The sequence below is a fragment of the Trypanosoma brucei genome, chromosome 11, assembly GCF_000210295.1.
Source record: "Trypanosoma brucei gambiense DAL972 chromosome 11, complete sequence".
NCBI lineage: Eukaryota > Euglenozoa > Kinetoplastea > Trypanosomatida > Trypanosomatidae > Trypanosoma > Trypanosoma brucei.
In genome coordinates, this window is record NC_026744.1 from 717,392 (window position 1) to 744,041 (window position 26,650).

Consider the following 26,650-nt stretch of genomic DNA (forward strand, 5'->3'; position numbering starts at 1 on the left):
CACATCGCGCACGAAAAAAGCGATTCCGTTGCGCAAGTTTCAACTGTTATACGTCTTGCATTGACTTTCCATTTGACAGCTGCCAATAGTGAAAAGTTGCCCGAGGGCAATCAAAGAGTGGGTCGGAAAACATCGCGCACACCTCTATAACTTATGGAAAAACAACACTGTCCCTGCGGCTGTGCGGGGCTTTTTATGAGCCGTGCCACACGGTGCTGAGCTGCATGAAGCCGCTTGCTACCACTTCCGCCATCAGAATCGTTGCAGCTGGTGGTACTATTCTGTCCTGACGGCATCACGAACACCATGTTGTCATGGCACTTCTCTCCTCGCTTTTCTATTTCATTGTGATGCAGCACATCGTGCTGATGAGTAAGAAGAAGACGTGTGGAGAGGGCGTACGCCCATGAATCGCCTAGAGCTGGCACAAGAGTCCGGAAACCGCCATCCAGACCACGAATATCCCCCATACGTGTTGCCATTTGATTACTCACTACAATACAGAGGTTCAACTCCCGTGCATGATCTTGCAGTAGCTGTCCACATCTGAATAGCAACCTTGCGCGCTGCCAGCCAAGTTGTCTAGACGTCGGAATGCCACTGTTCATGCCGGTTGAATCATCAACGCCGGCCACGCTCTTGCCCACCGCCCCGTGACTTTCAGTAACGCCACCACTGTTGGAATTGACGTTCAACTGCAATAAAGAGCGAAAGGGAAATGCGATAGAGTCGATGATCACCATTCGGATCCCTGGGTGGGAGGCAATGTACGCGGGAAGTCCGTTCAGCAGTGCCATAAGAGACACTACATCCAACACGCGAACGTACTGTGTTCGCTGAAGAATATAATCTACTGTGAAAGAGCTAACTATTGCACCAAGCGGGGGTGGGACCGCAGCCTCAACCCTTCCCCTCTTGCGAGATTCTACTGAGGACGTGGTGCACGTCTGCTCTGCTGTCACCTCATTCATCGCACCATTGAGGAAAGATGCCTGCCTCACGCCGTTTTCCTCGTTTGTCACCCCAACATTACCTGCTCCGAGTCCTTCTTTCTCACGTTGTAGTACGATTTCCCTCACATGCCCCACGGCAGCTGATGCAATCTCCCGAAACCGTTCAGGTAAAAAGCTCCCCTCCGTGTCAATAAACAAACACCCGCCCTGTAGCCCACCAAGTTCCTTCGGCAAAACGCAATTCACCGCCAGCTGCATTGACAGTTGTGTTTTACCAACTCCCGGGGGTCCACAAATCTCCGTAAGGGTTCCCACTTGCAATCCACCACCCAAAAGAATATCAAGACTCCGGCAAAGTGTTGTTACATTTTCTATGCCTTTGGTTGCCTCAGCATCGAGCAATTCTCGTAACGTACGAATAGCAGGAGTCCTGCAAACAGCGGAAGGTAAAACGACTCGAGCCGTCTCAATCGCCTCTGTGTGTGTGAGTTGTGAACAATTCTGCTGTAGGCGCTTCGCCGCAGCATTGAGGTGAGAGTCATCCAAAAACTTTCCTACGTTGAATGTTGTTTCAACACCGCCTTGAGCACACCGACATAAATCTCTAAGCCACAGGAAACCGGCGTTCTGCAATTTTGCCTTTAGGGAAGGGGTAAGTGAGGAGCATTGCTCCACGGACATTTGTCACCCTCTATTGTTTGCTGGCTACAAAAATAACGCAGCATGAAAATGTGAGAAAAGAGAAGTGTGGTTGAAAACGAAGTTTGCCTTCCGGAGAGGCCAAAGGAAAGGTAGTTACCAATGAAATAAATAAGGCGTGCGAAGAACGCATTGCAATTTATGGTATTTCCTGAAATTTGAACACGGAGGAATTTATTTCCCCTCCCTCCCGGGAACCCCGCCATACAGTTACTGCCTCCCGCTAGTCCCCTCTGCAGTTCTTTTTATGAGTATACAACACAAATCCAAGCCGCCATCAGTGGATGCACCACCGCATTCGCACTTCCTTTTCCTCCTTTTCCTCTTCCCTCCATCTCAACAAAAAAAACTTTTTTGCAACTCCATAGGTAATGGCCACGACCTGTACTGTGACAAACAGTCACGTTGAAGCATCAAACAAACCGCGAAGAACTTACTGCCATGTGCGCTACACAGAGATGTAGAGGAGACGGTTGGGTGCACATGGGAGCAAGTTTCTGCCGCAGTGCCGTCACAACCAACGGGCGCCGCATCCATAGTAACTACGGGGCGCCACACATTTTGAAGTTGCATTTCCACAAGTCTTCGGCGCACGACCATGTGGAGCATCACCTGAGTAAACAAAAAAACGAACGGTGGGAATGGAACAAGGACCTCGCTTCCCCCCTGAAATCCGTGTGCGATACGCTGATACAGGCGAGGACAATTGTCAGTTTCCACCCAATTGGCCATGCGCGATATCGTGTAAAAAAAATCTATCCTGTACCCCCCCGTCTCATCCAACACGTCTGATGTATATCCCACCTCTTCTGCGCAGTGCAAAACCCTCTCCAAAATCATTACTGACTTGCTGGCGGAGGGTCCATCTTGTGTATAGAGATAATATAATAATGTACACGCTAACAACACATCACCGTCAGCCAAGGGCACGAAGGTATTGTGGTCATTACCACAAATCAATGTGTGTACAACTGTGGAGCACAGAACAACATCCTCACTATTTTTACCCTTCTCCATGCCACTGTCAGGAATACTGTTACTCTGACGGACACTCCGCTGTTCACACTCTCGGCTATACGTTTCCAAGAGCTTATGCGATTCAGCAAAAGACATACCGCAGATAAGCAATTCCAAATCGTTAAGAATCACAGCTACGCACAAGCACAGCATGCAAACGCGTGCACAAAGTTTATCCATTTGAGTACAGCCATTCGATGCCTCAGTTGTCTGAAGAGAGGGAGTGCTACCAGCCCAGGCACAAAATTGTTCAAATGATTGCGTATCCACCCCTTCGCGGACTACACGTCCTGATTGCGCCGTCATCTCCTGCATAACTGCCCTTAATTGACTCGCCAGTTCCTCTAACTTACGGGCAGCCTTGCGCTTTGTCGTCTGCTGAAGAATTCCCTTCACATCAGTTTCAGTAACCAGTTGCTCCAATAATTCGTACCACTGTGTTGTGGCGTCTACTGTGGACTCTTCCAACTGCGCCAGCGAGCGTAATTTCACCGGTATACTGCGTGTGTACGGGCGGCGAATCCATTCCTCTTTTTTTTCATCTGTCATCCCAAAGCAGGAGAGGCAAGTGATGGGAATACACGGGAAGTCGGAGCAGTAAATTATCCCCACCTGCACACCCCCTTTGGTTGTTGGTTGTGAACCTTATATTGAGTGTTTGTGTGTGTGTGTGTGTGTGTGTGTGTGTGGAGGGAGGGGGGTATAAAAAAGAAGAGCAAAAAATAAATAGACGTGGTGAACGCAAAGATACAGTGAGTGGAAGATAGAAAAGTGCAGAAAGAGTGCATCAACCATGGTCAGTTTATGCAACCACACAACTGCTTTTCTGCATTACCAACAAAGTTGAGTGCGCCTTTCATTCATACAGGAAGCAATGCACTTTCCGCGATACCGCCATCTATAAGGTCCTAGAGAGGTGGGAGGTGCAGAGAAGAAAGAAAAAGGCAGAGGAACATTATGGCACCATATTGGCATGCCGAGGAAAGAGAAAGCACGAAACATGGGCACCGGTGAAGGAAGAAGGCAGAAAAAAAAAAGAAAAAGCGAAGTCACCGTAGCGAGATGGTTTATGAAGGAGAGGTAAGGTGAGGTAAACATTTGGTGGTATGGCAATATCGCTATTAGAGGTCGCGTGAGCATACCTTTACCTTCAGATATACATTTCTAAATTACTATTTTCTTTTTTTTTTCTCCTGTCTCCATCATATCATTCTTGACTAATAATACAAACTGTTTCAATACATAACAAGCACCGCCCCTTTGCTTTTTGCATCAATTCCACTTCTCTCACCACAACTTATGCCGAGTGATTGCCGTCCCATCCAAAACTATATTTGCTGTACGCCGATGGTGAGGACTCAAACACACACATACACATACACACACACACACGCAAAGACAAATGGACGACGACAAAAAAGGCAGACGAAGACAACAAAAGTCAACACGGAGTGAACTGACTAATGTAACCAACGCGGCAAGGTAGTAGCTGAGTGCGATATCACATCGGTACAAAATGTCTCAAAAAGGAGGGGCAAGGGATCTTAAGGGTCAGAAGGCGTTGTGCTTCGATTTATTAGTAATCCTTCAAAACGTGTAGCATCATGAGGCAGAACTCATCGTAGTGGAGCCTTCCACGAACCTTAAACGCGTATTTGTGTAACATCTCCGACGCTCGTGCCCTAACCGCGTCATCTTGCATTGCCTCTTTCAAGTTACAATAACGTCGCAACACTGCGCTAAGGGTGGCTCGGTTCCCTTCCACTGATTTCAGTTCATCAGACACCGGTAGGAACCCTGAACCACCCTTGACAGAACAAAAGGTGGATGGTTGGCACATTAAACTGACTTGCTCCATGTCATCACCACTCTGCAATCCTTTACTATGAGGAGAATCGACCTTTTCACTACCTTGCTTGTTGTACACTCCAACACTTAAAGCTTCTCGGTACGCGGCTAACATCTTCATTGCCCCATTTCTGTCCTCGTATACCCCTAGTGGATCCAATTGTCGGAGAACCTTGACAACTTCTTGCTCAGTGACGTAGCCTCTCCTCATCACATCCAGTTTAGTAAACAACGCATGTGCGGTCACTTCGTCGACAAGGCCTTTATCCGTCACGAAGCTCTCGATTAGTGCGCTGATATCCTGCAACCTCGCTTCACGCGCTGCGAGTTCTAATGCTTCCTTATTCAGCACCTTTTCGTCTTCGTCCACTTGATGAACACTGAGAGTTCGCCCACCAGTGGGAGAGAAGAATGGATTGTGCTCAATTATATCTGAGCCTTCATCCACTGCTTTAGTTTCAGCAGCGGCACTCTCACCTGAAATTGTTTTACCACCATCTATATTAGTAGTGGGGCGCCTGCCAGCACTCGTCACGGAGACACGCGGTTGCGGAAGATCTGCTGCTTTTCCAACCGCTGATACCCCAACATACTCCTGCTCCTTCTGTTGGCTCTCCGATGCCGCCGCAGCTGCCGCAGCAGCCGCAGAAGCTGCAGCAGCGGCCACCAATCTCGCACCTTGAAAGTCATCCTCAAGTCGATGGTTCAACATTTCCTGGTGCTTGAGTTCACGTCTGGTGTGTGACCAGGCATCAAGGGCCTTTTCCATGATCCTCAAAATTTCGGGACGCTCAAGTACTTTGCCCCTGTTCACAGACAGGCGGCACACAGCCTCTTCTAGGTCATGATACGCGGAGTCATACATTGCCTCGACAGACCGCTTTATGCGCGGAAGGGCTATCGAAAGAAGATACTCGGAAGCCGCCAGAACAGTTCGTTCTACATACTGCTGCCAAAAGTGCTTGATATCATTGAATAAAACTTCATCCTTCGTACTCGCCGTTCCCTCAGGTGGGAGAGCCACGTCTACTGTGAAGTTAGTGGAAACATCTACGAAACACTTGTTAGGGTTAGTTGTCACTCTGGTAACAGTGAATGTCGTAACGGCGCTTTTTAGTACACGTGTTCCATCGAAGCCGAAAGGTGAGCGGCGCCTATCATCACATGCACATGGCAAATATTCCATGCGAGAAATCATTTGATGAGCTCCATTAGTTACCTCTATGAGCTTTTCGCGAAGCACTTTGTCCACGTACATTGGAATGTTGAGTGTTATGCGGCGCACGGCTCCGATGTCCGTTGGCTTGCAGGCGTTCTCCTGTAGGCAACATGTCATAAGTCCCGAGACACCAAATTCCTTCATAAACATAACATCAGAAAAAAGAGATGCTGCGGCACATGGCGGGACACCGACAACAGTTGATGCGTTGCAGGTTCCTGTCGCCACCATTTCTCCTCGTGCTTACTCTGTAAAGTTGCTTCGTTTGGTTACTCCTTTCCTTCACTACTATTGCCCTTCTTCTAACCTGCTTGTGATCTCTTCTTTCCCTTTTTACCTTTAACAGAGTGAGTGTAAACTTGTTTCCGCCGCCGGGTTTGAGGCAGCTGTCAGTGTCGGTTGCGCCACAGGGTTCGGAGGGCAGATGAAGACCTCTAGATGTTTTCTAACGCTGATGGCGAACACGTTCCTTGACTGTTTTTTCCCCCCCCCCACTCTTCCGTTGCGGACTTCTTCCTCACCCCCTATCCAAATTGCAATGTTCTTTGTCTTCGCGGTATTCCTAGGCGCTGATACGCAATTTTAGCCTCAGTTTGTAGGAAACATACACCCAAACAAACAAAAAAAAATAACAGATGGTAAACAAGCAGTCATATCAACGAAAGCAATGCCAATATTCGCACATTAACTCATGAGAAGGGGGGAGCGAACTAGTATTCCTTCTCTTTCTCTTCTTAAATAAAAAGTACAACCCGAGGTTGTGACTTTTTTTTCGATACGAAGACAAATATCCATCTGCACGCGGCGATAATAACTCTGCTCCTCTTCTCCCAAACACATTTGCACGGCTAAACAGCTTCACTGCTTTTAGCCATTATACCAGAGAATTTTTAGAGCTCACTTTCATGTAAATCTCAAACTTTCCTTGCGTATGTATGCAAAAGTACAAAGCACCCTGTTGTCCCTCTTATTTAGTCTTCTTTTTCACGATCCATCACCATCATACACGCGTTAAGACGAGGTTAATAGGAGAAACCCGGGCACAACACACACGTAGCGTCTCCAAAGCCTTCACTGTCTCACCTTTCTGTAATGTAGACACTGCCCGCACGTAGCACAGCACTAACATGACTGTTGCTCCGGCATCAACGACTCGACGCGACCGCATTGTTGATTTCAATTGATCATACAATGAGGTCGCATGATGCCCCCTTCTCTCCGCCTCGCCCCCCACTCCGGCACCTAAAGTACCTTCAACAAGCCTTCGGCAAGCCCACTGCGAACAACGCCAGAATACGTATGCCCCTCCACTGCAGATGCACAATGCCTCCTTTACCGGATCCACGGTCAGTAATAGCTCGTCCTCCAATCCGCGCCACTTGACAAAACGCGCAATGGTGGGGAGCGTATGCAACAGATTGATCCCCCAGTTCATCATAAGCTGCATCACAAGCAGGACGTTGACGTCGGTCCGCTGGAGCACCCTCACAACTTCAGTCGCACCACCATTGTTTAGGCCCGTGGAGGTCAGTAGCGGTGGTGTCGTTGTTAGTGCGATGATAGTGGCAGCACAGGAGAGCAGCTGAGAGCTTAAGACATAACTGGCCATTCCCCGAGTGAGGAAAAGTGGGATACAGAGTCCCGACATGGTGCTTGCCGTCAGCATCATCAAAATGGAAAGGGAATCCCACGCCACCCAACCAATTGGTGCGAAGGAGCATCCAACGGCAAAACTTGAGGTTAGAAAACACGCAACTCGACAAGCGGGGAACATCACTTCTCTCGGTAGCAAAAGAAGCAGAGCCGCAGGTGCCACTGTAAGAGATACAGGAATGGCAATGGGGACCTTTGGAAAGGAGAAAAACAACGCTCCACCGAGTGCCCCGGCGAGCATACCCACAGAAGCAATGGAATACACCTGCGTCAAGTGGCGGCGCACAACGGCGTAACGTACGCTGTCACCCACTGGCTCGGTCCATGATTTAACTTTCTCAACCGCACACTCTAACGAAGCCGCTATACTTTTCGGAAAAATGCGTTGGAGGAACCCGAAACGGTAAGCGAGCGCAACACCATACCCACCCACAACGACCCACGAAGCGAGTTGTGCTCCCCTTAACAACCTCTCGGATGAAATATTGTCCTTGAAGGACGTCATCTGCGATACGATTCAAAAAAAAAAAAGGGAACGAGTTGCCACAGCAATGTTCCAGTATTCAGGAGTGTACACAGATACCCCAAAGTTTCCTTCTTTCCCTTGAAGCTTCCTTATATTATTCGCCTACGAGTAGACAAAACAAGAAGAAATTACAAAAGCAGTGATGCGGTGTAAGGTAAGGAACGACACGAAGCAAAAAAAAAAAAAAACGTTCAAGGTTAACATAAACAGCCCCGTTGAAACACCAATATTTCCTTGCACACGCAGTTCACCCCTCCGCACTCCACGATTTCGTTTTCACCTGAACATTTATACGCTGATACAAACACAAGAACGCGGTACTCTTTTAGCAACGAACAAATAAAAATTGAAAAGAAAAGTGCACAAAAGGCTCCACCCGAACCAGTAGCGTATGCCACTTCCTGAAGGTGCTACAGCTTTCCAATGATTCGCAAAGTAACAATGAAGAAGAGGGAGCAAACAGAAGAAAAAGGCGCTCACAAGTTGTCCCCTCAAGACATTCGTTTACAAGTAACAATGTTTGGAGCGCTCTCCCACAAGCGCAAATAGGCGAAGCGGCAGCAAAAATGGAACTCCATGTTTCAAAATAATTAAGAAATACAAACATAAGAACCTTCACGAACAGTCGTCCACTGACACATACATATACATTCACATCGACAAAAGTGAAACATACAACCATTTATAGTAAATTTCAACACAAAAGAAAATGTTATAGCCCCTAAACCGAGTCAAGTATACCCTCCCCCGGCGTGACAATTTTTTTTCTGGTTGGAGGGAGGGTTATGACCGTGAGTGAACTCAGCACCAGATTGGAGGCACCGTTGTTGCTTTGCGCAACCGAGCTTCTTAGAATAGTACGGAGGAAGGGAAATGACAAAAAAAAACACTCTTTCGAAACGTACACGCAAATAAAGAAAAAAAACGAGCAAACGAATAATATATACGTGTATAATTCTAATATATATATATATATTCATTTTTTATGCGCAACAAGCTGCAACTTCAGCTTAATCGTGGAACAGCCCGCTGAGCTCTACGCTTAGTGGTTCGCTCACTAACGACTGTTCGTGTTCCCGGGGAAAGGTTACCACTACGCTGACTAAAGAGGACTTTTGGAGATGCTAGGGAGAATCGACCACGTAGGGTCGTTGCTAGGGACCCCAACCCCAGAGCAGAGGGAGACTGCAGATCCTTATCTTCCATTACTGAGCGACTAGATCTGGACGAACTCCATGGGCCGCTCCTTCTTATAGAAGACCTTGGGGTTATTATGAGGTGAGACTGATTCTGCTTCTGCATCACGATGTTAGCCTTCCGTACCGTCCTTTCAAAAGCGGTACTCAGCATGTACTCGTCAGTGCTTCGAAGAATAGGGCCAGCAACTTCGAAATTGTCTTTGTCCTTCGGTGTTTCCTGTTCCTCCGCACAACCACGACCACTAACAGCAGAGCCGTCATACACCTCTTTATTATGATGCTTTTTGACTACATTGTCAGTGTAAGTTAAGTCGTTTCGTTCAACGGCTTGCCGCAAACCTTTATTACACGCCCTTTCCCCAATTTCATACATCTCGCTTAACATGGGTCTCGCACACGTCGCTACGTGCATCAACATATTCCCGATTAGAAGGTTAAGGGACCACATGGAAGGATGCTCATTACTTGGCGGTAGTGGGGAGCCACTAGGGTTAACGGTGTTGTGCCGCATCAACTGCACGGCTGCTGGGGGTAAGAGTCCAGCAGCCGTTATCATTTTTTGCGCCTCCCTCGGAAGCACATCGCTTCCGCGTCCACTTCTGCTTGACGAAGGACATGACCTCACCTCATCTGGCGAGCTTTCCTCAACCATATACCGTGAAAAGAATACTATATCCGCCAGAGGAACCAATTTCACTTCTGGTATTGCGCACGCGTAGTCCTTCAGCATTCCCTGTTTCTCCAAGGCGGCCATAATATGCAGTGTCCGTCTCGCGTAACCGTAACGCAACATATCGAATGCAGGTACGGAAGAAGGTGAAGCACCTTCTTCCAATATCTGGGCTAGAGACCGTGCCGGTGCCGTGTTATTGGGGTGAACAACATAATGCAGATTAATATGAAGTTTCAGAGATTCTTGTGCACCGTGCAAGAGTTCCCTGGGCGACTTGTGGGGCAACGTTACCGCACCAAGTCTGACATAATGAAATCCTTTACTTGTGTCAGCAGTGAAGTCGCTCGAGAGGAGATACCCACCGTGAGCATCGCCCGTCGGATCAATCTGGAACAACATCGCTTCATAAAACCATTTCCAAACGTTGCTGTCACAATCCGTCAACAAACTGGCCTCATCAGCGGCGTTGATTTCACTAACCGTGCCGATTGGTACTGGAATGTCTACGAAACGCATCGTGGAGGTAGTGGGATAGCCATCTCTGACACTACCATTTTCTGGAGACGTGGACTCCCGCTTTCCCAATCCCATTGCTTTTCCATCTTTCACGAGACTCAGAAAGCATTGAAGAACGGAGCTCAACTCCTTCACATGCATATGCACATCGGCGTCATCAGAACCATGTTCCAGGAGGAACAGAGGAAGAACTCTGGCAATATCGATATGGCTTTCAAGTATGACAGTACTTGGCCAGCGACCCCGTACAATCTGTATGCACGTATATCGCAACGCTAGGTAAGACCATCGTCGATACGTGCCTGCGTCAATTGAGTAACCACCTTCCTGATCTGCACCGTCACAAACTAACTTTATAAGTTTTATGAAGGAGCGGCAGACCTCCTCCACATGCCGGGGCAGCCGACCCGGTTGAAATTGACCAGAGTGAGAGAATTCCAGGCGGCAGCCAATGATGTCAGGATTCATCACTGGAGGAGAACTACAACCAGACTGCCTTGAAATGGTTTCCCCATTACCTCTCTGGTTAACGTTCATCTGAAGTATTATATCATGACTGCTGATACCACTGCGGTAATTTACCCAACCGTCGTAATCACGGAGGAGGTCTGTCGCCACTTTTACATGCCTACTCAACATCTCCATATCATCGACCACACACTTGTATACAACCAACGCCGCTATGCGACTCCTTCTCCGCTTCTTCTCCAATTCAACCTTAAGACAACTTCCCTCCTGGCGACTATGTATACTTCCCAGAAGCCTTGTGATGAGGTTCTGCTCCTGCTTCAAAGTTTTCATCGCGGCTTCGGTGAGACACCACACGTCCCGTGTATCAGAACAGCTTGGTGCACAAGAAACCGCCTTTGAAGGTGAGGTGTTGCGCGCCGAGTCGATATCCCCGGCTTGCTGCTCTGTGGATCCACAAGACTGTAAAGTGCTGCACATGTGCATGGCGTGATGTAACAACTGTAGTGCGTGTTCGGATTGATCGTAGAACTCCTGATACAAATACCTCTCCTCCAAAGTTAGAAATGAATTTGAGCACGCTGTGACAGCAGAAAATGTAAGCCGTTTCCGGTATGTTCGGGCCGCGGAAGCCATGCGGCGCCTCTCGAACTCGATCACATCATCACGATCTTGCTCCAATGTGTAAACCGCCTCTGCAAAGGTCATGCGTGCCACAGCCTTCCGTATTTCTCTTTCGCCTGGCACACCAAACTCTGACAGTACATACTCTAATTGATCACGCACTTCCCGCAGACAACTCAGAGAGTGTGAGGTTATCCAGCGAGTGTACCACCGCATCACCGATATGTCCCACGAAACATCAGCGAAACACGTATCACTCCCAACAACCTCCATGAACAACCTCAATTTTTCATCCTTTCTCCAGCGATCCTCCGAAATGGCTAAAGAATCTGCCCCATCCTCTCTTGAAGTTAGGGAGGATTCTTCACAAAACGGAGCAATGAATCCTTGCTCATCTTCAATGTCCCGAAACTTACTTTCCAGAGCGTACACCTCGTCCTGTAGCACTGTCACTGCCTTCTCTACGTCATATGGTATAGGAGTTTGGTACATGGATGGGGCACTCTCACAGACAATAAATGGGAAGGTGGGTAACTTCAGCACATTGAGTGACTTGGCGTCCAGTGTACGATCCAAAGGATCAGTATATGACACAGCTGCTTCCGATGAGGCATCAGGGTTTTCGTGAGTGTTGCGCAACTCCTGTCGTAGAAGTTTCAGTACTCGCAGCTCCTCCAACACTTTGGGTGGTACCAGAGATATAGTTGTTTCCCTCTCTGCAAGAGACTCTGACGTAATGCTTCCTTTTTTGGAGGAAAAGGATGTTGACATTTCCCCCCCTTTTCTTCTCAGTTGTATGGTTCAGATATAAGGCGTCTATCCCCCTCTATATATTTTTTCTCCTTATAGTTGTATATCCGAAACTTGCGTGCTTGCTTTCCGATACGACTCAAATGCACAGACGTGCACCCTATTGACAAACGCTGATGCGACAGTGTTAATAAATTTATTGTACCTCTTTCCACGGCCGCCGCGTTCCCGTCTACCCCTTGTGTGCACGCCGGCAGGGTAATGAAGTGAACGCCTATCCCTGTGTCCACTGCCCGTAATGAAGGCACACGTTAATGATACCCTCTTGGGTTCCTTACGCTTCTACTATTTGCGCTGCTTCACAATTTTATGAACCAAGTTGTAAAACAAGCTGCAGAATGTGGTATCTTAGATATTATTCCTTGGGGTGTTGGATCAGTCACCAACAGCAGCAGAAGCTACAGGTACACAGTTAAAACGAATGCGCACAAACAACGTTAAAACTGAGGAATGAATCAAACACAGTGCGCAACGTGCCACTTCACATGTCACACGCACCGCCAACATTTGCTCCTCTTTCCCCCTCCCTGTTGTCACCCTCCTCCCACCACTTCTTTTATTCACCTGAGGCGTTTCTTTGACCGCAATCACACCAACCCCCGCTGCTCGTAAGACATTCCTCTTTTTCCCCTCTCTTTCATTTCATTTGTTTTCTATCACTTAAATACCACCCCACTACCACCGCGTCCCGCTCCTCTGCCGGTGCCTCTTCTTCCCCGACGACTATCGCTGCCCCGTCCACCACCGATCCTATCGATACCGTATCGGCTGGTTCCTCCGCGGCGCTGCCCCATTAAGGGGGTCCGCTGACTGTAGTTGTCATCTAGCACGCCACCACTATCTCCTGTAAGAACTGATTCCCTTCCGCGAGCGGCAAAGGGTGGGAATCCTTGTTGGGTTATGGGAAAAGGTGGCTGCGGCTGCGGTAACTGTAGAACTGCAGGTGCAGGGTGAGAAAGAACAGCGCCACCCCCTCCCTCACCAACAGGAATGGGAAGAATCCCCTCACTCGGCACTGCCGGTTTCCTAGGCGTTGGCATTGAGGTAGTTGTTTCATTCTTTTGTGTGTGGCGTTGTTTCCAGGGCTGATGCCACGGTTGCTTTGGTTGGTTTTGCATGACGCTTACCCCTTGCGTCGACTGCTGTATTTCTTGCGTCTGCCGCGGCTGCTGTTGACTAACCGCCGCCACCGGCGCCTGTGGACTTTCCTTGGCACTTACCTTCTGTAACGATTGTGGCGCTTGAGCTGCCCGCTCCCGGGCAGCGTTTTGTGTGCTCCTCTCCAGCGAGTCAAGAAGGGAATGAACACGTGCCCGGTCTTCGGCTGAAAGTTGAGATGCACGGTGCGGTGGCGTTACGTCCTCTCTGTAGAGCAACGCATTTGACGAGCATTCCGCACTGAATTGTTGCCACAGTTGGTCCATTGCAGCGCCAATTGCTGGTGAATACAACAACTCGGGAGCTGCTTCCGCATCTCGCTGAAAGTTTTGCCGGTATAAATCGGTGAATTTTTGCAGTTCTTCCAAAGTGCACTCGACGGCAGACTGGGAATCCGCTTCAGCTTCCGCAGAAGCTAGTATATAACGTCGACCGGCGTCGTAGGCAGCCTTCCAATCTTTATTCCTTTGCCCATTAACGGCTGAGGCGGGTCCAACTGTCGCCCTGCAAGTGCGAGGGGCCGCAGTGGAACCAGTTGCCTGTAGTTCAGCGGGATCAGACCCGGCACCCGAAGCTGCGGCATTCACAAAAGAAGACACTCGAAAATAACTGTTCCAAAAAGAGTTGCCACCAAAAAGGGGAACCTGGTGTTGACCTAAGCACCCACTGGAAGTAACCGTTCTACCTTCCTCACTGCTTCCATGGGTTCCTTCCCCGCAGCGGCGACTTGATTGTAACTTCTGCAAAAAATCCTCGACTATTGGCTCCGCAGGAGATGGAAGTGCGGAACGCAGAGCAACTGGGAACGGATTTTTCGCATATGTCTCCCCCAGTTTAAACTCAGTGTACACACTCACACGCCAGCACTCCATAAGGTTAACTACTTCGTGGAGCTTAAAACACATTAATAGCACCACCGTCGAATTCGTGGCACCCACAGTGAATATAAGATCTGTAGAACATGCCTTTGCAGCATCATCTTTCAGTACAGAGGTGAGGAAGAGCTCCCTCCACGGGCATGACTCGTGATGACCGCTGTGTTCGGCCCGTTCGCTCCAACGGATGGTACATTGGGTGCGCACGCGACCACTTTCACCTTCATTATTATCACAACTCATTGAATCAACATTTTGCGCACCCTTACCGCTTTCATTTCCATTCAGTGTCGAGTACACCACTGGTGGTCTCCCACCGCAAAATCGACAAAAGATATCGACACCAAGTGCGGCTAGGAGGGATTCTTCCACATCTTCTCCGACACCCTTGCTAGCCTCAATACCCTCACTAGCACCACTACATCTGCCAGCAGCACCAGAGGAGGGAACCTCAGTTACAGTGTAGCCAAACAAGGTAATGAGTAAACTGACATGGGGCACAAGATCGATGTTGCCATCCCTCGTTTCGGGGTTCTCGTCACTCCTGTTGTTACCACTCGAATCCGCCTCGAGACTGCGTTTCTTCTTCATCCCGAACAACGTGCACAACAGCCCCTCTGGTGTAGTGCTACTGAGTGCACTCGCCTGATTTGTTATCAACGACCGCAACCACTTCATCACACACTGCAGCATATTTTCCCGAATAAAGGACGGGGGAGTTCCTCTCGGAAGTAGTAGCTTATTCCCCTGGGGGAAGTTATTGGGGGATGTGTCCGAACCGGCCAAGTTGCCGAGTGCGCTGTTAGAGAGAGCAGTACTGCTGGTACCAACGGTATCACAACTGCCGCTAGCAGCAGTTGACAGCGTTTTTAGAGAGACAGCGCTGCAGCGGTGCCGAATGAGAGAAGAGTTTGTCCATGAGAGACTTGGGGATGACAATGCGTGCCTGACAACCTCACCAAGTCGCCACCAGCAAGACGGTGAATGAAGCTCTGACATCAGTTTTTCAATAATATTCTCACTCACCTCACACGAAGCTGCACCGGCTGAAGCGACGCTTTGCATGTTCGTACCGAGGGTTTCGCCTTCCATACATTTCGCTACTGAAGTTGAGGCACAAGACCGGGAGCGAAGGAACTGTAAAAGCCGAACCCAGTCGCTCGTTAGCATCAACCGCGACCTCGAACAGCAGGATGTGCAAATCTGAAGCGCCACCTCGCCTTCTTCATCCCCCCAACCTGCTGCTTCGTTGTTTTCACCTCTGTCAAGTGTAATAGGCTCGACACCACAAGGAGTGATGTTCATGGCTGAGAGCAGAAAAATTGTCTCTTCATCACCACCGATGAATGCCTGAGCCAACACATTACGCCGCCAGGTGCTAACTGAGGCAAATAGATTTTCAGTAATAAGCATCTAATTTAAATCAAAACAAACGTAAAGTCGCTGTGTGGCAACGGCCTTGTGTCGCCCAATATTTTAGATCAACACGCATGCAAAGTTCTAAAAGCCGAAGAGCAAACAGCGAGCTCCACTAAGTCATAGAGGGGCGAAAAAAATACACAAAAAAAGGAGAAAAAAAAGAGAGAGCGACATTCATAAGATAAAGGCACCAACTTTCGTTTCACATGTTAGGCGCACCTGCTCAAAGGGGAACTGATGGCAGGATGCACCCGAAGTCCTCATCCCTAGACACATGCACAAACAATCATGATTACAGAAAAAGAGAAGAGACACGAGCACAGAAAAATCCTCTCCTTGTTACTCTTGCTCTTTTACTCACTTTTTTTGGCCCCACCCCGGATAAAAAACGGTTATTCTCTTTCGTACATTCCTTCATACAAGTAAACATGGAGACACAAATATAATAGTTTATATATATATATATATATATATCCTGTCCTGCTCCTCTCTCGTTACAGACTTCATTCACTGAACATTAATAACTTTGAAAAGCGTAATCACTTGACGGATCACACTTTGGGTTTTTTCCTCATTCCTTTTCATTTCCCTTACCCATCTGTTGAGTTCAGTGATGAACTCGACAAGGAGGCTAAACGGGAAGCACCGAAGTCAAGAAAGAAACCCCTCCAAAAAAGAAATGAAAAAAAAATGTGGCACACGAAATGGGTTGCTGTGCATGCGTGGTGACGCCCCATTGAGGTAAAGTTACGAGAGGAAAAAGCGTGTACCCTTTTTCAACGTGTTCACACACACAAACACACACACTCTTCGCTCGTCTCAGATTAACTTCAATTCACAATTATGGTTTCCTTCACTCATCTTCCTACACCATGTATAACTACAGCCCACCTGATATATCTCAACCTCAACTGTCGAACCCCTTCACCTTTAACATATAACCAAGCACGAAAACACACACGCACAGCATTTCCCAAGGTATTCCACCTGATTTTCAAGTTTTCACCTCGTACCGGTTACACTTTCCCCCATTTCTTCAGAGATAGGGGCGGGGAGTGCTGACTGTCCTTGTCCGGAAAGAGTTACTAAGCAGTATCATCTTCGGGACACAGACGCGGCACTCTCACCTACGACCACGTCTTCTACGACGTGCGTTCGACTTGGGTGGCGGCACCGTTTTCGTTTTTGGAAGTTTCCTCTCCACCTGCGCCGTTTTCTCCGGTTGCAGCCGCTTCAGGCTCCTTCACATTTTCTTGACCTTCAGTGACTTGCGCTCCTTGTGGTTGTTCGACTGCGGCTTCGCCTCCCTGGGCTGCTTCTCCCTCCTTCGGAGCTTCTCCTGCTGCTGCTTCTCCCTCCTTCGGAGCTTCTCCTGCTGCTGTTTCTCCCTCTTTCGGAGCTTCTCCTGCTGCTGCTTCTCCCTCTTTCGGAGCTTCTCCTTCTCCTTCTGCCGCTGCTTCTCCCTCTTTCGGAGCTTCTCCTTCTCCTTCTGCCGCTGCTTCTCCCTCGGCAGGCTCCTCTGCCTTCTTCGTGGGTCTCTTAACCCGCCTTATCCTTCGCACCTTTTTGACTTCCTTCTTCTCTTCAGGATTCTCGCTGTAGAACTCATCAATTTGGTCAAAAGCGATTTCAGCAACCCTTCTCCTGTAGCTGTTGTCGTACCTGCTGGCGAGGCGGTCAACAGCATCGTCCGTTTCCTCATTGCCGAAGTGCTCCACGTTCAGCTGCCCCAGGAGTGTTTGTGCATTGGTTGTTAGTGCGGCATTGGTTACGTTCAACCGCTGGCAAATGCTGGCATCGCGTTTGTTTGCGAGCTCCATGCTTCGGATGTTTATCTTTAGTTTGGTGATTTCTTTCTCCGTACGCTGCTTTTCCTCCCTCACCTGCATCTGAAGCTCCTTCCGTACTTTCCGCAACTCACGTACACGTAGAACCAACTCTGTGTTATTGATTTTGGCTTCATCAGTGTACGCCAGGGTGTCTCTCAGTTCGTCTGGTACTTCCTGTGTCTGAGCGCGCGTGAAGCGGGTACCGGCCAGTGGCTCCCCGCGGATGATGCGGGGTCCATTACGGATCTCACGCGCACACCTTGCCGTACGCTGCCGGAGTGCTTCGATGCTGCGGTGCTCTCCCTCGAGTGTCTTCTGCAGCTCAACACCGTAGGCTGCAATTTCCTCTTTACTGTGAATTTTATCTGCAGCAGCCAGGTTCTCCATCTCGGCGGGCAGTTCATCAACCACGTACGCCGCGGCGCGCTGTGCAAATCCCTCCAACCGCTGTACACGGGCGGCAAGTGGGTACACGAGGTGTGCCCCGTGCTGTTCCTCAACCTCCTGCTTAACGTCGCTGCACGATTCCCGGAGTTCCGTGGTGGTTTGCATCAAACGGAGACGTTCCAGGTGCAGTTCATCCAGATGCGGTAGGTTCTCATCACCACCAGCTCGAAGCAGGGCATTGATGCGGCTCTGAAGTCTTGCGCGTCGGGCGTCAAGTTGGTTTTGGAGCTCTTCAATTGTAACAGCGGCTGCCATAACGATCACTGTATGATCACAATCAATAGGACAACAAGCAATCAGGGTATCAACAATAATAAGAAATGTATATTGCAAGCACACGCAACTGTTTGATGCTATCGATGCGTGTCCGCTTTACTTATGATCCTTCACTTGATCTTCCTAGTTACTGGTACAAATAAGTTTATATTCGTGTATTCCTCAGTTCCTTAACCTTCCCCTATTACGCCGTTTTGAGTTACCTGCTTGTAAGTAATGCGGTGAAACTTTAGCTTCGAATTATCTGGGGCACAACGAGTGCAAAAAGATATTGAGTGAAGATCGAAATACCAAAAAGAAAAGACGGTACATTTGGATGAGTTGAATGTACGTGCATGGGGGGGGGGGCTGTATACATAAGTTAGGGAAGTGGGAAGCCGGGGAAGGAAGAAGTGTTAGCGTTTGAGGATTTTAAAGATTATATAAGTAAATATTTGTATTTGCATACGCATATATTGTTGTTGAAACCGTCGAGCAACAAGCGATCCCATACGAAAAAGAAAAAGGATAGAAGCCGTCAGTCTTTGCTAGGTAGTACCATCCTTTTACCTTTTACCTCCAACCTCTCTTTCCTCGATTACATAACCTGTCACTTGTGAACTGTTCACCCGTGTATAACATGTTTTAAAATATTTTTGCATTTTGCGTCGCGCGCAACTTCTCTCACTCCCCGCCCCAATCACCGACGACTCAACAGGGTAAGGAAGGAAAGGGTAGCTGCGAACACAAACAAAACGAAAAGGAACTAAGGAACGTTTCGCCGCCTAAATGAGTATTGTACCTAAACACGCATATATATATATATATATATATATATATATATATATATTCAACTTTGTCTGCTCTTCTCTTTAAAAATGGAAAAAAAAAGAAAAAAAAAGTGATACACATACTCTCCTCTCGCATTCACTGCTTTCCTTCTCCCTGCGGTATCTCATAGTGCAGCACACTTCTGCAAAATCACGTTATCCTTACCTGTTTCCTTCTTTTTTTTTTAAAAAAAAGAAAAAAACACTGTTCCTTCCCGCTCCCCACCACTCCAATGTTCCCATATTATTTTATACATTTACACGTTACGATTCATATTTGAGGCTGTGAAAAAAATATATCCACACGGATTACTACACGTGCACATATTTACATGTGTACAAACACACATCTGCGCGTATTTATTTATTTATGTGTAAAAGCACAATTACAATCACATACCAGCAATATCAGTCGCAGATATACTTACCACATTTTGTTTCAATCACGTCACAAACGGCAGCACCGATTCTCAATTGTATGAGACACAAAAGGAAACGGTTGGAGTGAACAGTAGCAATAATGGTGGCAACAACAATTAACTGTGAAAAAGGAAACTGCGGGGACGTCGGAGTGTCAAATGTTAATAAAAGAAGAGAGTATCAAACTTTAAGAAGAGTTTTAAAGATCCACTAACAGAAATATGCACAGACAGCGGACGGAAGAATAGAAGATAGAAAAAAAAAGACGCGAAGTTTGCGTGCATCACAGTCTGTAAAGGAAAACAGAGCTACCGGGAAATATTTGAAGGGGTCCTCGCCTACTTGTAATAATGCATGCCAGAGCACCCGCATCTTCAACCTCACTCTCCTTAGGTGAAAAAACACAAGTGAGAAGAAGCCCGTTCCCCTTTCAACACACACACACAACACACACACACACACACACACACACACACACACAAACATAAAATTACCCACTAATCTTCAAATGAGGTAAATTTCCGCTCTATAAGTGGGCCATACTCGGGTTCATGACCGCGGCTGCCTGAGTTGCAGCTAACAGCACCGCCTCAGCAAAAGTTGAGCGCTCCAGGGGTTTCAACTTCTGTTGGGAGTCGTCACGATTGGGAAAACCGGGTGGTACACCCAAGATATCCATTAGGCGATCGAGGAATACAGCGGTGCCATCTTCCTCACCACCCACGTAATAAATATTTTTGACACGACGATCATCCATCAACATCCCACGCGGCTGAGGCTCATTCTCGTCACCGTTTGTGTTAACAACATGACACTCGGGTGCTTCATGGTTACTATCTGCACGAGTGCAGCGTGCATCAATATATGTGTGTCGGTCCCTCCGCTGTTTTGCCTTTTCAAGTGAAATGAACCGAAGTCCAGGATGAACCGTCAGCTCATAGTCTGCCGTGTGCGGGTTATCACCCAGTGCTATGGCCTGCGTGAGATCCACAACGCCACACAAGCCCGCCTGCATATTTTGTTGTTGTTCTGATTCATCTGTAAGGTAGCGGACGGTGGTGGACTTACAAATTCCTAGCTTCCCAAAAGCGACGCTGTTTGGTTGTGGGATGGCTGTTACGCCTACAGCAGCAAAGTAACGCTGCATCGGTTCGAAGTAAAGAGGAAATATTTTCATCGGAACCCCGAGGGCAAGCACCTGAGTGATACTCTCTTTCGATTGCTGACAAAACAGTGCATTATACATACGATTAGCGAATGCCGCCACAGCATTTGTACCACTCGAAAACGTCTTCGGTATGGTAGCACCCAGTAAATCCATGACTTTCCGCACAACAATGCACGCCACATCTGAGTCATCGTTAAACATTTGCTTTGCATATTCCCTTAACTGACGGCGCTTTACTTTTTCTATATCAAATGCCTTGGCTCCACCTACCACTGACAGTGTTTCAGCTAGTGGCGCTATCTCTGCGTCCGCAACCTCAACGTGAATAAAACCAAACATTACAAACATTTGCTTGTGCTTTCGCACGAAACTGCACTTCCACTCCGCCTCAGCAGTAGTTGCCGCCTTCCCAACATGGTTCCTTCCCGCTCGAGACTGAACCCTCGCACCCGAGCCAGCACGACCGTTTTGCTGTAACCAGTACCGCCTGTCAATGTAATCGAACACGAGACGCCACACGTTTTGGTACCGAGACGACAGTCCCAAAAAGGCGGAATGAACCTCCTTTTTCTCACCACGAATCAAATCTTCCACAAGTTCCAGGTACGTTTTCTCCAAGCGCGCGATCAATGCACTACACCCCTGGGCAAAGCAGGTTCCTCGCACATATTCTATGTTCGTCACGTGCTTTTCTCCTTTCGAGTCCACACGTGTCGTGGTACCCTGGTCTAACTTGACGCCGTACACCTTTGCAAGTCTCCTTGAATCCTCTGTTGCGCGATGCAAAGCCTCAGTGTATCCAGGGACAAAGGAGATACCCTGCCGACTGCAACGATATAAAACTGCACCCGTATTTAGTGAAAGGAGCAGCTGCCCACAGTAGCGGTTTGTTGCAATACTTTTGCCATCATTTTGACCGCTAACAGAACCATTTCCAGTATTACTAGGACTCTCGCCGTCACCCTCAACACCTTCACCGCAGTTATCACTTGAATTCACACAGTACTTGTCTCTAAGGATTTCACGCAATGGGACGTACAGCTGCTGGACAACACGTTTGTTCGCTGTAGTGATAACACACAAATTCCCGCCGTTAGCGAGCCATCGCTTCACTGGAATTATACACGGACTTTCACTAAGTGTAAGATACTCTCCACGTGCCTTATGGGGCGTCGCTACAATTGTGCCATCGAAATCTGCAAGTAACCAACAGTTTTGAAGCATTTCCAAAAATAGTAACTGCCTCCTAATATAGAAAGTAGAGAGGTATATATGTTTCCCCGTTATCCTACCTCTCTCCCTTTTTCTGTAGTTACTTTCTCTTCCTCTCTTTTTTTTTCGCAACGATTTTAAAAAAGTAGCGCCTCACTCCTTTTTGTGCTCAACTTATGGTGGTGTTATCTGCTGGAAGATCAAATGGAAATGTATTGACACGAATGTCTATATTTCCGTAGTACAATCTGGCACTACTTTTCTACACGCCTTATCTATACTTTTTCTGTGAGGAACTACGCGCCAAAACTTGGAACCAAGCAAAAAAAAAAAATGCTCGAAGAAAGTTCATGCAAAAGCATACACACACGTACATCTAAAAAAAAAAAGAAAGCGGTCTTACCCAGACGTTACACAAACTCCCAACGAGTCACACATAGGGACAAGGGGAGTATATTAAAGTATAAGAAAATTAAAGCTGTGAAGTAGGATACAGTGGTAACTTGACTTCAATTGTTAACACGTGTTTCGTGCGGTATTTCCCCTAGCACAACCCAGACTTCAAATTACTCGTCGCATATTATCCACTTGTGTACCAAGGAAACAAAATAATAATAATAATTGCATGACTATCGGCTCGGTTTCCCCACCCACATGTTTTTTTTCCAAGGGTGTTCAGGTTTACACAACAACGCGATGCCGAAAACGGACACCAGTGCGGACAGTTACTCCGTTAAATCATTGTTCCTTTTCTGTTGCATATCCACGCGCAATGCCATGTCGACCCTTTTCAATTTGCGTTTGCACCGGCGTCTGTCCAGTCCTCGGTTCCAAACCGACGTATGTGCGCTGATATAATCGGTCCAACGCGCTACCGCCACCATCATGCGTCATGACAGTCCCTGCCATTGTGCGTATGAGTGTTGTGCAGTCCCCCCGCTGCTCTTCCTTTCGTTTCTGTGATCCGGTGGCCGCCTCCACCTCGTTGCGGAGAAGAGGGAGAATCGAGTCGAAGGTCGTGCTAAAAACGGCGGGGTGGCCGTACAGTGGTGAATCAACATCTTCAGCACGAAGGGCAAGCAAAACCTCGACTGGGGAAACGATAGGTTTTGGGAAACCATCTTTTTTTTCTGGAAAGTGACCTTCGCGACTGTTGGGGCATGCGATGGTCACAAAACAATCAACCGTGTCTACAAAGTTTGCGATCTTAAATTCGTTTAGATGACCAATATAAATGATGTAGGAACGCTTGCCGTGCGCACGAAGCAGCTTGTGTAGCAACATTGTTGTCTCGTAATACCCCGCTATGGACAACGAGGCCACAACTATCCCCACAGCAGAGGTAGCTCGAATAAGTTCAATGTTGAAAGCACGTTGTTTCGAGCGTTTATCCACCACCATCTGCAGTTTAGCATAACCTGCATTGCGAAAACAAGTGTCACCGCTGAAAATGTCAGCAGCAATAGAATGACCATCGCCGGAGGAACAGGTGCTGAGCACAGTCTCCAAAGTGGCATCATCAATATCACCGCGAGCTGTATCATTCAGTGGTGAGAGGAGATTGCCCCCGTCCCCAGTGAGGCCGAACGACTCATCCATTATTATTAATGCGGGAGGAGATTCGTTGGCCTCAAACGCTACCTCGCGAAGCTCTTGCGAGTAGTGGTAGAGGTTGTGTTGGTGAATATTGAGAATATGTAACGGTAGAAAGGCACTTGATGGACCGACGAACAAGAAGTACTGCAGCTCCTTTGTTCCAGCACGAGGGAACCGGACACCATTAATCACCCACGAACTACACTCCCCAGATGATGGGCTCCAGCTATGCGGGATGGCCGCATGAACATTAACTACCGATCCCGATGTCGAAGGTTGCTCCGGATTTGTTGTCGACTGAACCAACTCGTAGCTGCACCACGAAACAGAAGACCCGTCAATCAATGTCACAATGTCGGGGACCGGTGTACCCGCTTGATGTCGTTCCCGCCAGCGCCGTTCGGCATCTTCCACAACATTACGCGAACGATGGCAGCCAACAACAACCAGGTTGACAGTAGCCTCGGCATCCTTCTCCCTCACTAGCGAACGAACGCGGCCAACCAAGTATTTTTGCAGTAGCTCCACTGCTCCCAAAACCAGCCGTGCTGATAAATCTTTTTGACGCACCTGCTCTTCCTGTTGTTGAGTCACTTGTCTAGCAGTCGCAGTGAATTGAAAAGACTCCTGCACGTAGAAGACAGGGATCCTGGTAGAGCGGCTCATGCATGATTCGCCAAAGTGTATAAGACAGTCGCTGCAGTAATGCTGCGCCGTAATCTCGTCTGGACAGCACGACCCGAAGGTGTTATCTGCTACAACAAAAAAACGGATTCTGCCATCATTGTTGCTGCAGCAGCAATCCTCTCCAACATCAGGTGATGGGGTGACACCATAAACACCTCCCACACAACGGGGATCGGATAAAAGAATGCCTTTTAGCGTTTCCACAACAGCGACGGCATCGTCCAACAGGTCGTCCGGAAATTGCAGCGCCACCCGAAGAAATGGGCTTGCCAGTGCTTGCGTTGAAGTGGAGGAAGACAAGGAGCTTCCTGTGAGGATAAACGACGCCACGCTATCCAGTTTGTATTGACTACGTATTCCTTCACGGGGTTTAGGCTGCCGCCGACACATTACGGTGGCAACCGGCTTCGGCGGAGCATCGTGGTACATTGTCACCCCGCTTCCCACAGTCGCCTATTCCTGTCCCCTTACTAACTTTCTTCCTCCGGATTGATCCCTTTTCCCCTATATTGCGGGGTGGGGTGATGGGGCTTCAGCACTTGGCGCTAGCTGCTGTAATAGCAGTTATTGAGTGGTGTATCAAGTTGTATGAGTTTTGAAAGGGGGGAGGAAATTAAGAAAGTTAAGGTGACGCCAGTTTGTAAAACGCTAAGCACAATTAACCAGGGTATCACAAGGGGGGAGGAGGGAAATATCCAGAAAGTTTCCGCTTCGCCGGGGAGAACACCTGAGGACACTTCTTGTTTTAATCGTTACACTTATAACTTTGGCGATACGGGGGAGGGGGTGGCGAAAGTGTGAGTGAACACGGGAAGACGCGTCAGATTGGTAAGCGGTTTAGTACGTCGTTTTCCTCCTTCCACGTTCATTCACCTATGGGACTCCTGCGCACCTGTTACAGGAGAGAAGAAGTGGGACACGGCGTGTTAAGAAGGACAGAAATCAAAGAGAAGTGTAGAGACGAAGGATCGCGTTTCCGTGTCACTCTTTGTGGAGGTGTCATTTCCCCGACCACTCTTCACTTACTGCACACCACTTTTCATCTTACTCCACGAAAGATGGAAAGTTGGTAGCCCCTCCCACTGCAAACCCTGTGCAAATCCATCCACTAGTTGCGGACCGCTCTCACCATACTCCTCACATCCTGTTAGCCCTTCTCCAGGGTCGGCCGTTAATGTTGTGCGGCCAAACAAATCAGATGTTGGAGGTAGTGTGTAGTATGCAATTCGCCCATCGTTCCAGTCGTGCAGTATCATGCGCGCCGTTCCCTCCTCGTCTACAACGCCACCTTGCAGCAACCGACCACGTCGTTGCCCGACAAGACGGATGAAAGACATCACATCACTAGGATCGAATGAGCCAATGCTGTAGAACAATCCCAAAGGATGTACGCCTGCCGAGAGATATTGTGAGTGCTGCTGTTGACTGGGATCGAGGGTAACCTGCGCGCAGCGTTGCAATAACCGCTGGACTGGAGTGAAGGGATCGGCCAAATCACTCACTTTCACCGCATTGCGCAGCACGACATCACCGCAGTCTTCACCAGGTGCAACCACACCTGGACAGTCCATTACACGAATATCCGAGCGCAGCTCCACCTCCGTATTACCAGTGGTAAATCCCGGCATGTTGCCCACACCAACCACATGTTTGCGCTTCAAGGCATTGATCACTGAGCTCTTTCCGACGTTGGGGTATCCAATAACCCCCACCACAATAGCCTTGCGAGCTCCGGTTTCTTCACTGGTAGCTAGTGCACGAAGGCGGCGGAACATGTTCGCCACATATGTGTGCCCACTAGCCCCTTTCGCCGTTGCGGCAAAGGGTATGCACATGATCCCCTCGTGTTCCTCGAAGAAATGGACCCAGGCGTCAACAGTCTCCTTTGATGGTAGAAGATCTGCCTTATTGAGCACCATAACCATTTTCTTTTTGTCTTCACCGAACTGAGAGCGAATGGTGCGCTCAAGTTGATTTAGACGGCAGCCCAGAGGGTCACGTGCATCTACCACCTGTAGAAGGACATCACTGTTTTCCACAACCTTCTGGAACTCCTTATAAAAGCGGCGTAGTGACCTATCCACGCCACGCCTCTCGACGTCGTCATCCATATCGTTTATGTTCTCTGATTCGCCCATCCACTGCTGAGGAACCTCATAGTGGTGTACCTTTTCAGCACATTGCACCGCAAGCAAAGTCATGGCCCGTCGCTCCGCTGCGACACGCGCCTCTTCATTTCCTTGCTCCTGGGGCTCCTTCTCACCGGATGCGGCAGCAATCTTGTTTGACCCACGAAGTGCAGGAATGCTGAAAAGACTACGATTACGATTCCGCGCCGTGCGCGTCAAATTCTGAGCTACTTTCTTTAAATCAGGTACGCCAGGGTCTTTTGTCAACTTCTTTCTTTGCTGTGGGTGGCAGTTTCGACCATGACCACCACCACCACCACCACCACCACCACCTTTACCATGCTTCTTAGACTGTCCACCCATCTGTTTTATTATTCTATATTTTTCTTTCCCTTCTGGGTGTTCACTACTGCTGACGTA

At 48.4% G+C, this 26,650-nt stretch overlaps 11 protein-coding genes across 11 annotated transcripts; all 11 read right to left on the reverse strand.

Annotated features, from left to right (window-relative positions):
- Nucleotides 1-110: 110 nt before the first annotated feature.
- On the reverse strand, nucleotides 111-1,634 carry TbgDal_XI2790 (recombinase rad51, putative; the record flags this gene model as incomplete). Its single annotated transcript, XM_011781124.1, has 1 exon — nucleotides 111-1,634. The coding sequence occupies one exon, from the start codon at nucleotides 1,632-1,634 to the stop codon at nucleotides 111-113; it is 1,524 nt and encodes a 507-aa protein (XP_011779426.1).
- Nucleotides 1,635-1,988: 354 nt separating this feature from the next.
- On the reverse strand, nucleotides 1,989-3,218 carry TbgDal_XI2800 (hypothetical protein, conserved; the record flags this gene model as incomplete). Its single annotated transcript, XM_011781125.1, has 1 exon — nucleotides 1,989-3,218. One exon carries the CDS (start codon nucleotides 3,216-3,218, stop codon nucleotides 1,989-1,991), a length of 1,230 nt encoding a protein of 409 aa, XP_011779427.1.
- A 1,027-nt stretch (nucleotides 3,219-4,245) lies between these two features.
- TbgDal_XI2810 (hypothetical protein, conserved) lies at nucleotides 4,246-5,967 on the reverse strand (the record flags this gene model as incomplete). The annotated part of the gene is made up of 1 exon (XM_011781126.1): nucleotides 4,246-5,967. One exon carries the CDS (start codon nucleotides 5,965-5,967, stop codon nucleotides 4,246-4,248), a length of 1,722 nt encoding a protein of 573 aa, XP_011779428.1.
- Nucleotides 5,968-6,736: 769 nt separating this feature from the next.
- Nucleotides 6,737-7,894, reverse strand: TbgDal_XI2820 (hypothetical protein, conserved; the record flags this gene model as incomplete). The annotated part of the gene is made up of 1 exon (XM_011781127.1): nucleotides 6,737-7,894. The coding sequence occupies one exon, from the start codon at nucleotides 7,892-7,894 to the stop codon at nucleotides 6,737-6,739; it is 1,158 nt and encodes a 385-aa protein (XP_011779429.1).
- Nucleotides 7,895-8,240: 346 nt separating this feature from the next.
- Nucleotides 8,241-8,597, reverse strand: TbgDal_XI2830 (hypothetical protein, unlikely; the record flags this gene model as incomplete). The annotated part of the gene is made up of 1 exon (XM_011781128.1): nucleotides 8,241-8,597. The coding sequence occupies one exon, from the start codon at nucleotides 8,595-8,597 to the stop codon at nucleotides 8,241-8,243; it is 357 nt and encodes a 118-aa protein (XP_011779430.1).
- Nucleotides 8,598-8,920: 323 nt separating this feature from the next.
- TbgDal_XI2840 (hypothetical protein, conserved) lies at nucleotides 8,921-12,166 on the reverse strand (the record flags this gene model as incomplete). The annotated part of the gene is made up of 1 exon (XM_011781129.1): nucleotides 8,921-12,166. The coding sequence occupies one exon, from the start codon at nucleotides 12,164-12,166 to the stop codon at nucleotides 8,921-8,923; it is 3,246 nt and encodes a 1,081-aa protein (XP_011779431.1).
- Nucleotides 12,167-12,861: 695 nt separating this feature from the next.
- Nucleotides 12,862-15,651, reverse strand: TbgDal_XI2850 (hypothetical protein, conserved; the record flags this gene model as incomplete). The annotated part of the gene is made up of 1 exon (XM_011781130.1): nucleotides 12,862-15,651. The coding sequence occupies one exon, from the start codon at nucleotides 15,649-15,651 to the stop codon at nucleotides 12,862-12,864; it is 2,790 nt and encodes a 929-aa protein (XP_011779432.1).
- Nucleotides 15,652-16,799: 1,148 nt separating this feature from the next.
- On the reverse strand, nucleotides 16,800-18,188 carry TbgDal_XI2860 (hypothetical protein, conserved; the record flags this gene model as incomplete). Its single annotated transcript, XM_011781131.1, has 1 exon — nucleotides 16,800-18,188. The coding sequence occupies one exon, from the start codon at nucleotides 18,186-18,188 to the stop codon at nucleotides 16,800-16,802; it is 1,389 nt and encodes a 462-aa protein (XP_011779433.1).
- A 1,776-nt stretch (nucleotides 18,189-19,964) lies between these two features.
- TbgDal_XI2870 (hypothetical protein, conserved) lies at nucleotides 19,965-21,830 on the reverse strand (the record flags this gene model as incomplete). Its single annotated transcript, XM_011781132.1, has 1 exon — nucleotides 19,965-21,830. The coding sequence occupies one exon, from the start codon at nucleotides 21,828-21,830 to the stop codon at nucleotides 19,965-19,967; it is 1,866 nt and encodes a 621-aa protein (XP_011779434.1).
- A 726-nt stretch (nucleotides 21,831-22,556) lies between these two features.
- Nucleotides 22,557-24,530, reverse strand: TbgDal_XI2880 (hypothetical protein, conserved; the record flags this gene model as incomplete). Its single annotated transcript, XM_011781133.1, has 1 exon — nucleotides 22,557-24,530. The coding sequence occupies one exon, from the start codon at nucleotides 24,528-24,530 to the stop codon at nucleotides 22,557-22,559; it is 1,974 nt and encodes a 657-aa protein (XP_011779435.1).
- Nucleotides 24,531-25,123: 593 nt separating this feature from the next.
- Nucleotides 25,124-26,593, reverse strand: TbgDal_XI2890 (GTP-binding protein, putative; the record flags this gene model as incomplete). Its single annotated transcript, XM_011781134.1, has 1 exon — nucleotides 25,124-26,593. One exon carries the CDS (start codon nucleotides 26,591-26,593, stop codon nucleotides 25,124-25,126), a length of 1,470 nt encoding a protein of 489 aa, XP_011779436.1.
- Between the last annotated feature and the right edge of the window lie 57 nt (nucleotides 26,594-26,650).